Source organism: Panicum virgatum, chromosome 3K (assembly GCF_016808335.1).
Source record: "Panicum virgatum strain AP13 chromosome 3K, P.virgatum_v5, whole genome shotgun sequence".
NCBI classification, from domain to species: Eukaryota; Viridiplantae; Streptophyta; class Magnoliopsida; order Poales; family Poaceae; genus Panicum; species Panicum virgatum.
The window spans coordinates 44,664,572-44,677,549 of record NC_053138.1 but is presented as its reverse complement, the minus strand read 5'-3'; the positions used below and the strand labels follow the sequence as shown (position 1 = coordinate 44,677,549).

Sequence of the window (12,978 nt, the reverse complement as noted above, 5' to 3'; positions counted from 1 at the left end):
GAGGCGGAGTACCGGGCTGTCGCTAACGGCGTGGAGGAGGCGTCCTGGCTACGACAGCTCTTGGCGGAGCTCCACAACCCGCTCGCCAAGAGCACACTCGTCTACTGCGACAACGTCAGCGCCGTGTATCTCTCCACCAACCCCGTCCAGCATCAGCGGACGAAGCATGTGGAGATCGACCTACACTTCGTGCGCGACAGTCGCCATCGGCGATGTTCGGGTACTCCATGTCCCGACTACCTCCCAGTTTGCTGACATCTTCACCAAGGGACTGCCCTCCTCGACCTTCTCGAAGTTTCGCTCCAGCCTCAACGTAGCCGGTGGCTAGTTGTGGCTGCGGAGGGGTATTTGCCCTTTGTACTCTATTTGTACTCTCTTCTTGTACAGTCTTGAACACCGCTGCGACGGTAGTTCAGACTGCGGGGGGTGTTAATCTTTTTTTTCTCGAACACGCAAGAGAGCTGCGCGTCAATATATTAAGAAGAAAAGGAGGGGTGAACCCTGGGTAATATAGTTAGGGGCCTGTATCATGCCCTTACATAGGACACATGTAGAAAATTACTCTCAAAAAGCAAACAAGGGTGAGACCTGACCAACAACCTAACCCACCGGGTGTTCCTGGGCGAGGAGGTAAGACACTCCTCGGAAGCCCCGGCTAAGGACCACTGGCGCAGTTCCTCTTTACAGACCTAAACTACACAAGAAACATCAGGCGCAACACCATCGAAAACGCATCTATTGTGGTGTTTCCAAATGGACCAAGCTACCAGGATGACGATGGTATTTAAACCGTTTTGGACCTGGCCATCCACTCTTGAGCTTGCAGCTGCCCACCAATCAAAGAAGGATTGGTCTGTGGATCAATATTGATGCAGCAGAGGAGCTTGTTTCAATTTTATTGACAAAATTATCTTTGTTTGAGTTTGGTAGGGGCAAAGTCTTCCAAAGTAGAGTTTGACCCTTAATTTCTCTTAGGTAGTGTTTGGATGTAGATATTGAGGCTTGGAATTCGGAATTGGTATTGGCAGCTTCGAATGCAACTGTTTGGATGTCCTGGAATTTGGAATTGGAAATCAACACCAATACCAACCGGCATTCGTCTCACCCTTTCCCCCTTGTCCCCGATGCCGAGCCGGACCCCTCCGTATTCGCTGGTATTGGTTCCCTCTCCCTCGCGTCTCTCTCGCGTCCCTTCCTTCCCGTGAGTTCCGCCGTCGCCGTCCCCTCTCCCTCCACCGGCGAGGCCACGCCGTCCTCCCCTCCCTCCGCCCTGAGCCGCGCCGCCCTCTCCTCCCTCCGCCGGTGAGGCCGCGCCGCCCTCTCCTCCCTCCGCCGGTGAGGCCGCGCCGCCCTCCCCCTCCTCCCTCCCTCTGCCGGTGGGCCACGCCCTCCCTCTGCTCCATGCATGGCGGATCTGGATGGCTTGGAGGAGCTCCGGGGCAGAGAGCTCGAGCACGGCAGTGGCAAGGAGAAGCAGGGGCCGCGCCGTTCCTCCGCCAACAGCAGACGCTGCCTCTCTCCATGGGCGGAGGTAGGAGCTCAAGGATGAGCAGCGCGTCGAGCTTGGGCCTGACCGAGCAGAGGGCCTGACCGCCTCTCTCCTTCTAATGATTCCAAAAGGGAATGCAATAGCCATCCAAACAATAGAATTCGAATTGTGGTCATTTCAATACCATGGCTGAATTGGTATTGAACCCAATTCAATGCCAAGCTCTCCAATATCGACATCCAAACGCACCCTTAATATATATTGCCAATTGCTACAAATCAGCAACATCAAGTACATTGGTATTTTAATATACTTGTGTATAAATTTTTATACCCTAAACATGCATACAATTTCACTAGTTGTTGGTCAAAATTTGTAAAGTTTGACTTTTCCATAGACAAAATCTGACTTACATTAATGGACGGTGGGAGTATTATTCTAGATTCAACTTTGCTAGCTTTCTGCATAAACCACTAGCATCTCCAACAAACTACTCATATCTCTCTCCAATACCAAAAAAAGCTATCCTTTTGCCAATGGAAGATGCTCCAGCAGATTACCAATTCTATCTCCAATACCAAAACATTTTTGGTGATACCAAAATACACCTCCCTCTTACTCAAATGTAGGGGGATTCCTCCCTCTACCCTATCCATTAAGTAATCTGCTACAGCATTGACTACCAAAAATACAAAAAGTATTATTGGTGATAGAGAGAGAGAGAAAATATATAGGGTACGAGAGATGGGTAATCTAGTGGAGATGCTCTAAGAAAACATTTACACAACTACCAGAATTTTAGGTAGTTGGGCAAGCTATTCTACTAAAACACAAATCTACTCCATGACCTTAATTCTTTTGGTTCAAATGTTTATTCCGTTATCACCATTACCATCATATGTCTACTTCTGTTGATAAGTAGTTATGGATTGAAACTCAAAACTGATGTCACTATGGATCAGTAAGTTTGTAAGAGTGGCGGCTTCAATAGTTTATTATAACGAACAGGAAACTTAGAATTCTGAAGAAAAGAATATTAAATGTGGGCAAATTAGAAAATAAATAACCTGCCAGCATTAAAGAAATCTTTTAGTTCGCTATAAAATATCTTGAATTGTTCAACAAAAGCTTCACTGTATTCTCCAGGAGTCTTTGTAATCCTAGCAAGCATGGCTTCGGTAGCAATAAGATCCTCAGGGCCAGCATTACGGTGGAGCTTGTTTTGTATAGTATGCTTGATTTCTTGCTGTTCACAATAGAAGACCATTGAGCTGCAAATAGTCTAACGGTGAAACTAGTCCAAATTGTGGAATGTGTTCGTCACCTTGAGCTCATGTGGGATGTCATTTCGATGAGCAATATCACGAATTCGTGTTAGAGGAACAGAGGCAGTAAATTCTGACTTAAATGAAGGTAAACAAGGATGAATCTTGCGTATCACAAGCAAATCCTGCATTAATATGCATCAAAATATGACAATAATCAGTACTCCTAAATTGAAATACTATGTATACTTTTTAAGCAACATATCCTGCGATTTAATCAACCATAAACATCAGATTCCTAGTTTATCATTTCACAGTTACAAGAATGAAACTGGATCAGTCCATTGGCTAATGCTGCAATGATGTCAGTAGTAAAGCATATCTTTGAAGGGCAATGCAAATGTTGCGATAATTGTGAGGAAAGGGGCAGTTAACCTGAGGTGATGTGTTTTTCCCATAGTATGTCCTTTCAATTACACGAAAGATTTCCCTGGATATTTCAGCATGTTTATTGGGTCGATGGTGACCACCACCTTCAAAGCATGGTATCTGACCTGTATAAATCCACTGCAACCGAGACAACAAATTTAGAATGTTAGCAAAACCTTTTCACCAATATTCTTGTCTCCAGACTACAAGCTCAAGGAACATTAGATTTCTGTGGCACCTAATATTGATTAACGCACAGTAAGGTGCAAGCAGGAAAACCTTTAGGTAAATAGCAGAGTATGTAAGTGCCTCCAAACGACTCTGATCGTCAACAGATTCGGACACGAGCCCACGAACAAGCTCCAACTGCAGAAACATTGCACAATAAATTAACACAGAAGGTTGGTAGATCAAGGTTGCGCTTTACCCCAGATTTGCCAAAAGTTTCATAATGCTGGACTTCATATCACTTCGGAAACAAAGTTCATTCAGCCTTAAATTAACCCCGATTGGAAGCTTTAAAAGTTCATGGAAAGCATGAGTTTGCTCTGTCCTTAATCATTTTTGTTACCCCAAAACAACAAAAATTAAAATATCCAAAACAGAGGAGACTAACATGTTAAGCCTCATTTTTTAAAAATATTATCATGTTTCTCCCTATCCACCGCATGTCTTGCTCTACCACTCATCTATCTGGACTCTAGATGCACCACAATATCAGCGCATTGGGAGCAATTGCAATGGGAGTAACATTTGATGGGTAGCTGTAGCAATGGTAGAAATTGGTGGTGCTTACTGTTTCCTGTCAGGTCACTGCAAATTACCTTTGAACAAACCGAACTTTTCGATTATTTACTCAAAGGACTAGCTAACAATTACTGTTATTTCCTGGCCACACAGGACAATTACTGTTATTACACGTAAGTATTGCATATTCATATCTCTAATTCATTATATTTGAAAAATTAAATGATAGACAAAGATCTTCTAACTGGGAGATTATCAAATTTGTGAGCGCCTGATCAAGCTAATTAAGCATTAGGGGCACAGGTCATCCAACACACAGTATGAGAAGCAAAGCACAGCGCTGCTTGTCCTTGGTGTGGCATAAAAACAGTCACAGCAATACAGCATTTGCATGCTCTACAGATAGAATGAGAATCTACAGGTCTAACATAGCTAGAAATTTCGGTATAGTGGATAGAACAACCATAATTGGAGAACACTAACTTTAAGACTCTTTAAAAAACACGTATGTACTTTATTTCAAGAATAACTACATAACAAGAGATGTTTCCAGTTGTTTTCAAATTACAACCAAAAGGGAAGCAGTGAACTGTTAAGACCACAAGAACAAAGCCACATGGAATACTTTATCTATTTGACTAGAAAAAATAGGGAAGTAATCCAACAAACCTTTCGCCACCAATTCCTTGACACTTTATCACCCTCCACTAATTTTAGTGGTACTGCGCCAAGCCCAGTCGTGTCCCACTTCCTTTCACTCTCCTCATTCCCATGCTCATTTGACTGCATGAAGACTGTATCAGTACCTTGCCATAGCCCACCTAGTTTGCTCGACTCAAGTTCTGGTGTTAGATAGCCATCCCCAGCCACTGAAATATTTCCTATCTCTTCTAGAGAAATATTTCCAGATACTGAAGCATCTTTGCCTATATCCTTATCAGCTCCTCCAGACAATTTAACCCCTGGTGTTCCAAAAAGATCCAAAGGCTCTTTTGTCCTATTCCAGTGACAAATTATATCAAATGCACCATCTTTTGGCAGATCCACAGCACGGTTGTCACCGTCCTCCCATATTTTTTCCTTCCCTTCCTTCGAAAATATCACAAACTTGAACTCCAGAAGTGTTTCCCCAGGGAGGTCAAGCTGACAGACCCAGCCATCTGGTGTCCACTCCATCTCAACCTGACTCTTCCATGAGCCAAGCTCTTTTGTCGAACCAATAATGCCAACATGCTCACCAAACTTAACCTGGTGATCTAGACAAACCCGGAGTTGCACAGGCTTTATTCGTTTTTTCTCCTTTGTTCTGTAGAATAAAAATAGTTAGTATAGAGACACTATACTCTACTGAAATGAGGATGCACAGATCTGGGAGTTGCATTGCACAGGTGCAACAGAACAATTTGCAGTAAGCTACGAGAATGTATAGACTGTAATGATCACAAGCCAGAAAATAAAGATAAGTATTGCAAGAGGAAGTAACTGTGATAATAACAAGTTCACAAAGAATGACCTGCTTGGCATAACATCAATGCATATGGATACAATACATCACACTGTAAAGCTAGATTTGGAATTTCATTTATCTTAGTTGAAATACAACAAATTGAAAAGTGCATGAACCAGTTTTGAATTGAATAACCGAATTTCTTATCAAATCAAATGAGTAAGCATAAGTAATTAATCTTGCAATATTACAATTGGATGAGCTAAACACAGGGGTACCAATATTGCTTCGAATTCACCCAAAGTAATAATTCGGCAACTGCACTCCATAATACATAATCTAATATATTAATTGAAAATAGAATATTCAGTGAATAAATAAAATAAACTCTAATAACATTTTCATTGGACCACCTAAATTCCAGGCAGATAGTTTATCTTATGGTGTTTTATGAAGTTATGAATCTTCAAAAGCTCTTTTGCCTAGATTCTCTCAAATTTTATAGAAAATTTCTGTGTTGTTTTGTTTGTAGTATTTCCCTATTTACATATAATAATAATCTAACATTTCTACTACATCCAAAATTTGAATGGATGCTGTCTTTTCTTTTTCAAAATTGTTAAAAAGTTATGATGGGCCAAGTAGGACAATTACTAAATCTCAGGAACCATATATGATGAATTATTAACTTCAAAGAATCAATTTATTTAATAGGTAACAATGTATATGCAACACAAAATTAGTTTATTAATCAAGTAGTGTTGCCTACGGAGTACTTGCTTGCAAGGTACAACAGCCTGCTACTACAGATGCATTGGTCCTGATGAAAATAAGCTAGTTAAAGCAATTTAAGTTCTAAAAGATAATATTGAACAGTTTGCATGCTCCAAGTTCATACATGTCATAACGTGTTAAATACTTCTGCATTTCGAGCCACAGCCCTACAGTTTCACAGCACTAGTAATCAAATTGCCTCTCACAACGTAAATCGGGATGACGAGTGCGTAATAACTCAATGTTGGGTAAGGATCAGTCCGTTTTGAGCACTCACGATGAGATAACATTTAAATTTTGCTGTGATGATGAGATGGTGACATATTCGCAGTTCAACTAAAAATGCAAACTAAACAGATTTCCACAGGCCTCACATTGCAATGCCCCGTACGAGGCCTCACGAAAGCAAAAACAGAGCAGATCGAAAGGAAAATGTAAGAGGGGGGGTGCACCTCTCGGCAGCCGACGCGGGGGATCCAGCGCGGCACGAGAAGCCGCGCCTCCCCGGGGCAGCCACCCCACCGCGGCGCCGCACGGAGGACGCGCCCGCGGCCCCGCCTACGGTCACCGGCGCGGCGATCCCGCGGCGCGGCATCGCGGAGGCCGCCACGGCGAGCGAGGGGTCGAGCGGCCGCAGCGGCGCCATCGATCCTCCTCGGCCGCAATCCGTCGAGGCGGTGGTCGCCCGCTTCTCGCTCCAGGAGGCTGATTTCAGAAGAGAGGGAGAGAGAGAAGGCGGTGGCCTCGGGGCGCGGCGCGAGGAGGGCGGAGTAGAGTGGAAGCAAGGAGGGGGAGAGGCGAGGCGATCGGGGCGGGTGGTGGCAGGGGGAACGGGTGGACGTGGTTTCCGTTGCCTTATCGTTTAATTACGGATCCCTCTTGGGGCCTGGCACTCGCAGTCTCGCAGAGGGGAGGGTGGGGAAGAAGACTCTCGCTCACGTGCAGATCTGATCATGGCCGCTCGACCCGGTTAACCCTACAGATTCCATAAAAAATCCAAACCCCCGAACCCCCCACCCAAATAATGCATGAGCTGGGCTCGGGATGGTATTTTTCAGCCCACTGTACAGTTGGGCTGGGTACGGGCTAAAATTTTTAACTTAAAATTCGAAAATCCGACCAAATTCAACCCATCTAAAAATTATACACAAAATTAGATTTTTACCGAATACTCTAACCGACCCAATTCGGATCGAGCTGTGGCCGAAAAATCCGAATCAACTGACGGAAAAGAAAATGGGCTCCATTTGACCCAACCCGAAACCGATCCGACCGATAATGACAGATGTACTCATGTGTGTGAGCCCGCACCAGCCTCTTCCTAACCATCATTTTTCAAAAAAAAATGAAGAAATACATATTTGTATAAATATCTTTTATATGAGCTGGATTGCTACTTTACATGGTGCATTATAGAAACAAATGAAGTGGCTAAAATAAATTTACAAATACATCAGTTAACTGTTAACATATGGTTGCTCACTTAATGTAGGGCATAGAAGAATCATCGCATCTTGCTTTACACAATGGACATAAAATTTTGGCTTCAAACCCTTCACAAAAGGACATCAATACACAGTTGTTACAAATAAACTCTAAATTTATAAATTTACACCAACAATAGTTCAAGACTACGAAGAATAAAGGACCATCCATGAGATGCGAAGAAATCCGCGGCTCTAGACTCCAAACATTGACACGCTTTAACAATCTCCTCTTTTTCATCAGTGCGCTCCAACATGGCCCAAAACTCAACGTGTCCCATTGAATAGAACCTACAAAATTATTTTCCGTTTACATTTGCTAACACATAGTATCATTTCTTGTGACACTACTACAAGAAACCTTAACCGAGGTGGGCAAAGACATTAACCGAGGCGGTTTTTGCAACCGCTTTGGAGTCGCCGCCACGGTTAATGGGGGCATTAACCAATGCGGTTTGCTACCCGCCTCAGTTAATCGAGTAAAACATTAAAAAAACAAAGCCCACCAAGCCCATCTGGGCCCGCCGAACCCATCACGAGCCCGCCACCGTCCGCCGCCACCGCCGCGCCCGTCGTTCGATGGATCCGGCTATTCCGGTCATGGATCCGCCGCCGCCCCCCGTCGTTGCAGGCTGCCGCCCCCACGGGCCACCCCCCCCCCCCCCCCCCCGCGGGCTCCGCCCCCGCCGCCACGGGCTGCGGGCGCTGCCGCCGCCGCTCGTGGCGTGCTCGAGGATGGGGAGGTCGATGAGCTAGTCGGCGATGCCACGGGCTGCAGGCGCTGCCGCCGCGGCCATGGCGTGCTCGAGGATGGGGAGGTCGATGAGCTGGTCGGCGATAGCGAGCACGAAGAAGGACGGCAGGAGGAGGAGGTAGAGCTCCAAGCGCCGCCGCTGTGGAGATCTGGGCGAGGACATGGGCGGCGGCGGCTGTGGAGAGAGGGATGGGGAGGGAGAGGGAAAGGGAGAGGATAAGAAATGTGTACTTCAAACCCTAAGAGCTATATATACGTGTGCTGGTAACCGGACTATTTGGGCCAGTGGGCTGGGCCTATTTTACGGAGGCGGTTGAGTTACACTGTCCCACCTCGATTAATATACATTAACTGAGGCGGTCATATTAATATTGCCTGCCTCGGTTAATCGATTTTGCGAGGCGATTTTTTGTAACCGCCTCAGTTAATATAAAATAACCGCCTAAAAATTGTGCCCGCCTCCGAGCCGATTTTCAAGTGTCTCATAAAATAAATTTTTGTAGTAGTGTGAGCCACATCGCCTAACAAAGAGAAGCAACCCCTCTCAATAACAATAAATTGTGTTTTGGGCCCTCAAGTTTGGACCACCCAGAGAACAAATCATCCATATTTCAAGGTGGTGGAACCCCTAAAACAATGTGGCATAGAAATTTCGCATAATAACATTAAAAAAATGAATGTTGGATGGCTTGTTTCCTACCGAAGCAACAAACATTACTCCGGTTCCAGTTTCTCTTTGCTAAATTGTTTTAAGATAGCACATGAAAATCTTTTTTTAGAGACATATTCAAATGTCAAATTTCTTATGTAACCCTAATTCCACGGCGACTTAATTCTTGCATGACATAGGCATGCAGGGAAGAAGCATGCAAGAGTACAACAGTAACACATGTGCACGCAAGTTTCCAAGAAAATAACTAAATCAAATGATTCTCACAGATTCTCTTCCTTTTTTGGCACATGAATTGCATCCAAGGATGGTTGCCGAGTCGAACCCATCTAGGGATCGCAAGTGCTAGGATTACATCTCGCTGATTCTCTTCCTTTTTTTTTTTGGCACAGGTGACCAGCATGCGCTACGACGAATACAATACTGATGCCTCCACTTCTCTGCCATTGGTCCATACAAAGATTACACGTACGTCCAATTACACGGGACTGACCCCAGCCTCGAGTGGATGGATCCACCGAGAGCTGCTCGTCTCGTCACGACAGAATAATGAGCCGGCCGGATCGAAACAACAACACGCACACCCTGACACAGCGGCTGCGCCAGCCACGGCACCCCGGGCCGGACCCCGGCCCGCCGGCCGGGCCTGCCAGCAACCAAAACATACGTGACGCACCCCCTGCGCTGCACAACTTCCGGCGCCGCGCCCTACGCACGCGAGGCGAGGCGAGCGCGGCGGCGGACAGTGGACGGAGACGGTCGGACGACGGACGGCGCAGAATATGACCGCGGCCGTTTCGGGGGAGGCGGACCGTGGAGCAGACCCGCAGGGAGTTCTCTGTGTTTTCTTTTCCTTTTCTGTTTGCACATTACATCTTTTCTTTTACATGTATGAAGTATTAAATTTAGACGAAATAAAAAATTAATTACATAGTTTGCTTGCAAATTACGAGACGAATATAATGAGTCTAATCAGGCTATGATTAGACACTAAAATGCTACAGTAACCATGCACTAATGACGGATTAATTAGACTCGTTAGATTTGTCTCGTAGACGAGTTCTGTAATTAATTTTATAATTAGTCTATATTTAATATTTTAAATATGAAAAGATATTTTTTCAAAAAATTTACACTTGTAACTAGACAAGGTCTTAATCCAAATTTAACTTTTTTCTTGTCTCTCACCGTGGGTCCCGGATGGGATCCGAAAAGACATGACATGTCGATATGGACCTTTTAATCTAGGCTGTGTTCACTTTCCCCAAATTTTCCAAACTTTCCATCATATCGAAATCACATTGAAACATTAAATATAGCAAATGATCAATGCATAGAGTACTAAATGTAGGTAAATAAAAAAATTAATTGCATAGTTTTGATGTACGTTGCGAGACGAATCTTTTGAGCCTAGTTAGCCTATAATAGGACAATTTTTACCACAAACAAACAAAAAGTGCTACAGTATGCTACAGTATCCGATATGACTTTTTCTACCAGATTTTGGCGGATCTAAACACAAGCCTACAGTTTTCAGATTCCAGAAAACCACGGTATCCTTTTTTATAAGGAAAGGACGTTTCAAATGAAGAAGTCATGTGACAGGACATGCATAACAATCCTCAATACAATACTACTAGCTACTAGTATGTTTATGTAACATTTCAAGATAAGAAAATTGTAGGCTACTAGTATGAATCTTCAAGAAATATAGTACAGTAGTACTGTTGTTTTGCAACGCGGCGGTTTAAAACGGGGGATCTGTCTAAAGACTTTATAAATGAAAAAAGTCCGAGAAAGCTCGCTCGGTTTCAGACCTGCAGACACCGGCCTGGACAGAGGCACAGAGCCGAGTTTTGCTGCTGGATTTTCTGCACCGCGCTCCCCGACAGGAAAGACTATTGCAATGGGACGGTGTGAATTGGAATGGAGCTTTGGTCAAAACAAATTTACGGAGGAGTGGGGCCACATTGGCATTGCACAGTACTCTCCAGTACAAGTACATAAAGAAATCTATAATTGCACAATCTGAACAACCTTAAACTAGATACAGTGAGCCTCCAAAAATAAATATATGAGCACAGCAAGGAACTATTTTTTTATTCAGCAGGCACGCAATTGAAGCCGAAGCAACCCGTCCACAGGCTCCTCCTCGACGCCTTCTTCTTCCTCTTCTCCTCCCGCTGCAAAGCATGCACGAGACATTAATGAAGGAAACAGAACTAGATCCTTATGGTTCATTAATTTCACTTGGTAACCATGTGTCACTGTGTGTCAGTGATAGTAATAGTACTAAGTACTAATTAATAACATGCACTACGTACCACCCTTCTTCTTGGCTCGTCGTCGCCGGGGAGGAACTCCGGCGGGGGCATCTGGTACAGGTCCGCGTCGACGGGCCGCACCACCCGCGCCCTGGCAGCGCCGGCGCCGGCCGTACCCTTGCCGGCCGGCCTGTGCGCCACCGACGGCGGTGCCACGGTGTCGGACGACGCGGACGTCGTCGGCGCTCGATGATGCCGAAGCCCCCGCTTGCCGCCGCCGCCGCCGTAGGACCTGCCGTCCATCTCCTCCGTCGCCGGCCTCCGGACCTTCCTCCTGCCGCTGGGCGGCGGCGGCCTCCGCGGCGGCGGCGAGTACTTGAACCAGACGTCGCTGCTGGCCTCCAGCTCCGCCTCCGCGCACCACTCGACGGCCGGCACGGCGGGCGGCGTGGCCAGCTCGCCGCTGTGGTAGTTGTAGTTCCACTCCCCGAACGCCGGCACGCGCCGCCGCCTCGCCCTGCCCTGCACGCACCGCACGCGCGTCGAAGCCATCGTCGTTAAGCCGCCGCCGAAGAGGAGGAAATAAAGCTCGCGCGGACCACTAGAGCATGCAGCCGCAAATCAATCAAATTCTACAGCTCGATCACTCTCGCATCTTCTCCGCTTCACTTACCTCCATCCGGGAACACGCAGACGACAGGATGAGATGAGTGAAGAGCCTGGAAGTGGATCACAATAAGCTAAGCTGTGGTCTCGGTCAGAGAGTGTGGAAGCCTAACTAGCGACGGTGCACGAAGCCGGCCATTTTTCTGGGCGTTCTTATAGCCGGAGGTGTGCTTGCTGATGCTAGCTACAGAAGGAACGAAGGAGAGGCGAGGTGTGGGCCCCAGTGCAGTGGGGCCCGCCGGTCAGTGGCATCGAGTCCCTCTACTATCCTAGACGGAACCGGTTCCGAGCCGATGAGTACGTGTGACGGTGTGAGGCCTTGACTTAGAGAGAGATATGAGAGAAGGGTTTCTGGGCACGCGGAGGAAAGGAAAGAGGCATCCAAGGCGGCGGCTGTGGCCTGCAGCCTGCAGGGAAGGGGCGAATTGGCCAATGGCCCCTGGCCACCGATCAGAGAGGTCGGTCGGTCGCTAGCCGGCCGCGGCCTCTGCATGCGGCGCAGCAGTAGAAGCTACTACTGCTACTGCTCGTGCGTACCGCGCACTGTGGTGAGCCAGGTGGAAGGTGTGGGGGACGGGCACCGCGCACGGCAGGGCTGTGTAAATGCGAGCGAGCTTGGCGTCGTCGTCGTGGACGGGCCGGCGATTCATGCACGGCCACCGTGGTTCGTCTCGTCCACACACAGTACTGGCTGTGGCTGACGGTCGCAGAGAGTTGCAGCGGGGGCACGTACGGTGAGGCCGGGCCCGGGCCCGGGCCCGGGTGCATGCCATGCCTCCGGGTTAACTCCCCAAGGCAAACTTTATTAAGAAAGAAACTACGTACGTGTACGCGGCAGCGGGTGTGTGAGGACGCGGGAGATGAGCTTTGACCTTGCGTCACCACGGTAACGCGCCTTGGGCAGGCCATCAGCCAGCTGCCGCTTATTTGGAAGTGCGCGCATGTGAACCGTTGAGAAATACTACCACGGCATGCAAATGCAGCGAGCA

General features: G+C 46.9%; 2 protein-coding genes across 3 annotated transcripts in view; both read right to left on the bottom strand.

Annotated features, from left to right (window-relative positions):
* LOC120699297 (phosphoglucan, water dikinase, chloroplastic-like) overlaps nt 1-7,041 on the bottom strand; it is a 30,012-nt gene extending 22,971 nt beyond the window's left edge. The window contains exons 1-6 of the mRNA XM_039983259.1: nt 6,604-7,041; nt 4,600-5,236; nt 3,463-3,549; nt 3,190-3,321; nt 2,814-2,939; nt 2,557-2,735 (exon numbers count right to left, since the gene is read on the bottom strand). Of these exons, the coding sequence (XP_039839193.1) occupies nt 2,557-2,735; nt 2,814-2,939; nt 3,190-3,321; nt 3,463-3,549; nt 4,600-5,236; nt 6,604-6,797 (1,355 nt within the window). The 5' untranslated portion in view covers nt 6,798-7,041. The remainder of the gene's footprint in view (nt 1-2,556; nt 2,736-2,813; nt 2,940-3,189; nt 3,322-3,462; nt 3,550-4,599; nt 5,237-6,603) is intronic.
* Nucleotides 7,042-10,993: 3,952 nt separating this feature from the next.
* Nucleotides 10,994-12,194, bottom strand: LOC120699296. 2 transcript variants are annotated; one of them, XM_039983257.1, is made up of 3 exons: nt 11,997-12,194; nt 11,384-11,845; nt 10,994-11,242 (listed from the first exon to the last, which is right to left on the bottom strand). In XM_039983257.1, exons 1-3 carry the CDS (start codon nt 12,000-12,002, stop codon nt 11,159-11,161), a joined length of 552 nt encoding a protein of 183 aa, XP_039839191.1. In that variant the 5' UTR covers nt 12,003-12,194; the 3' UTR covers nt 10,994-11,158. The 2 variants fall into 2 exon arrangements, with proteins under 2 accessions (XP_039839191.1, XP_039839190.1); XM_039983256.1 differs by having other exon boundaries at nt 11,384-12,194.
* Nucleotides 12,195-12,978: the final 784 nt, after the last annotated feature.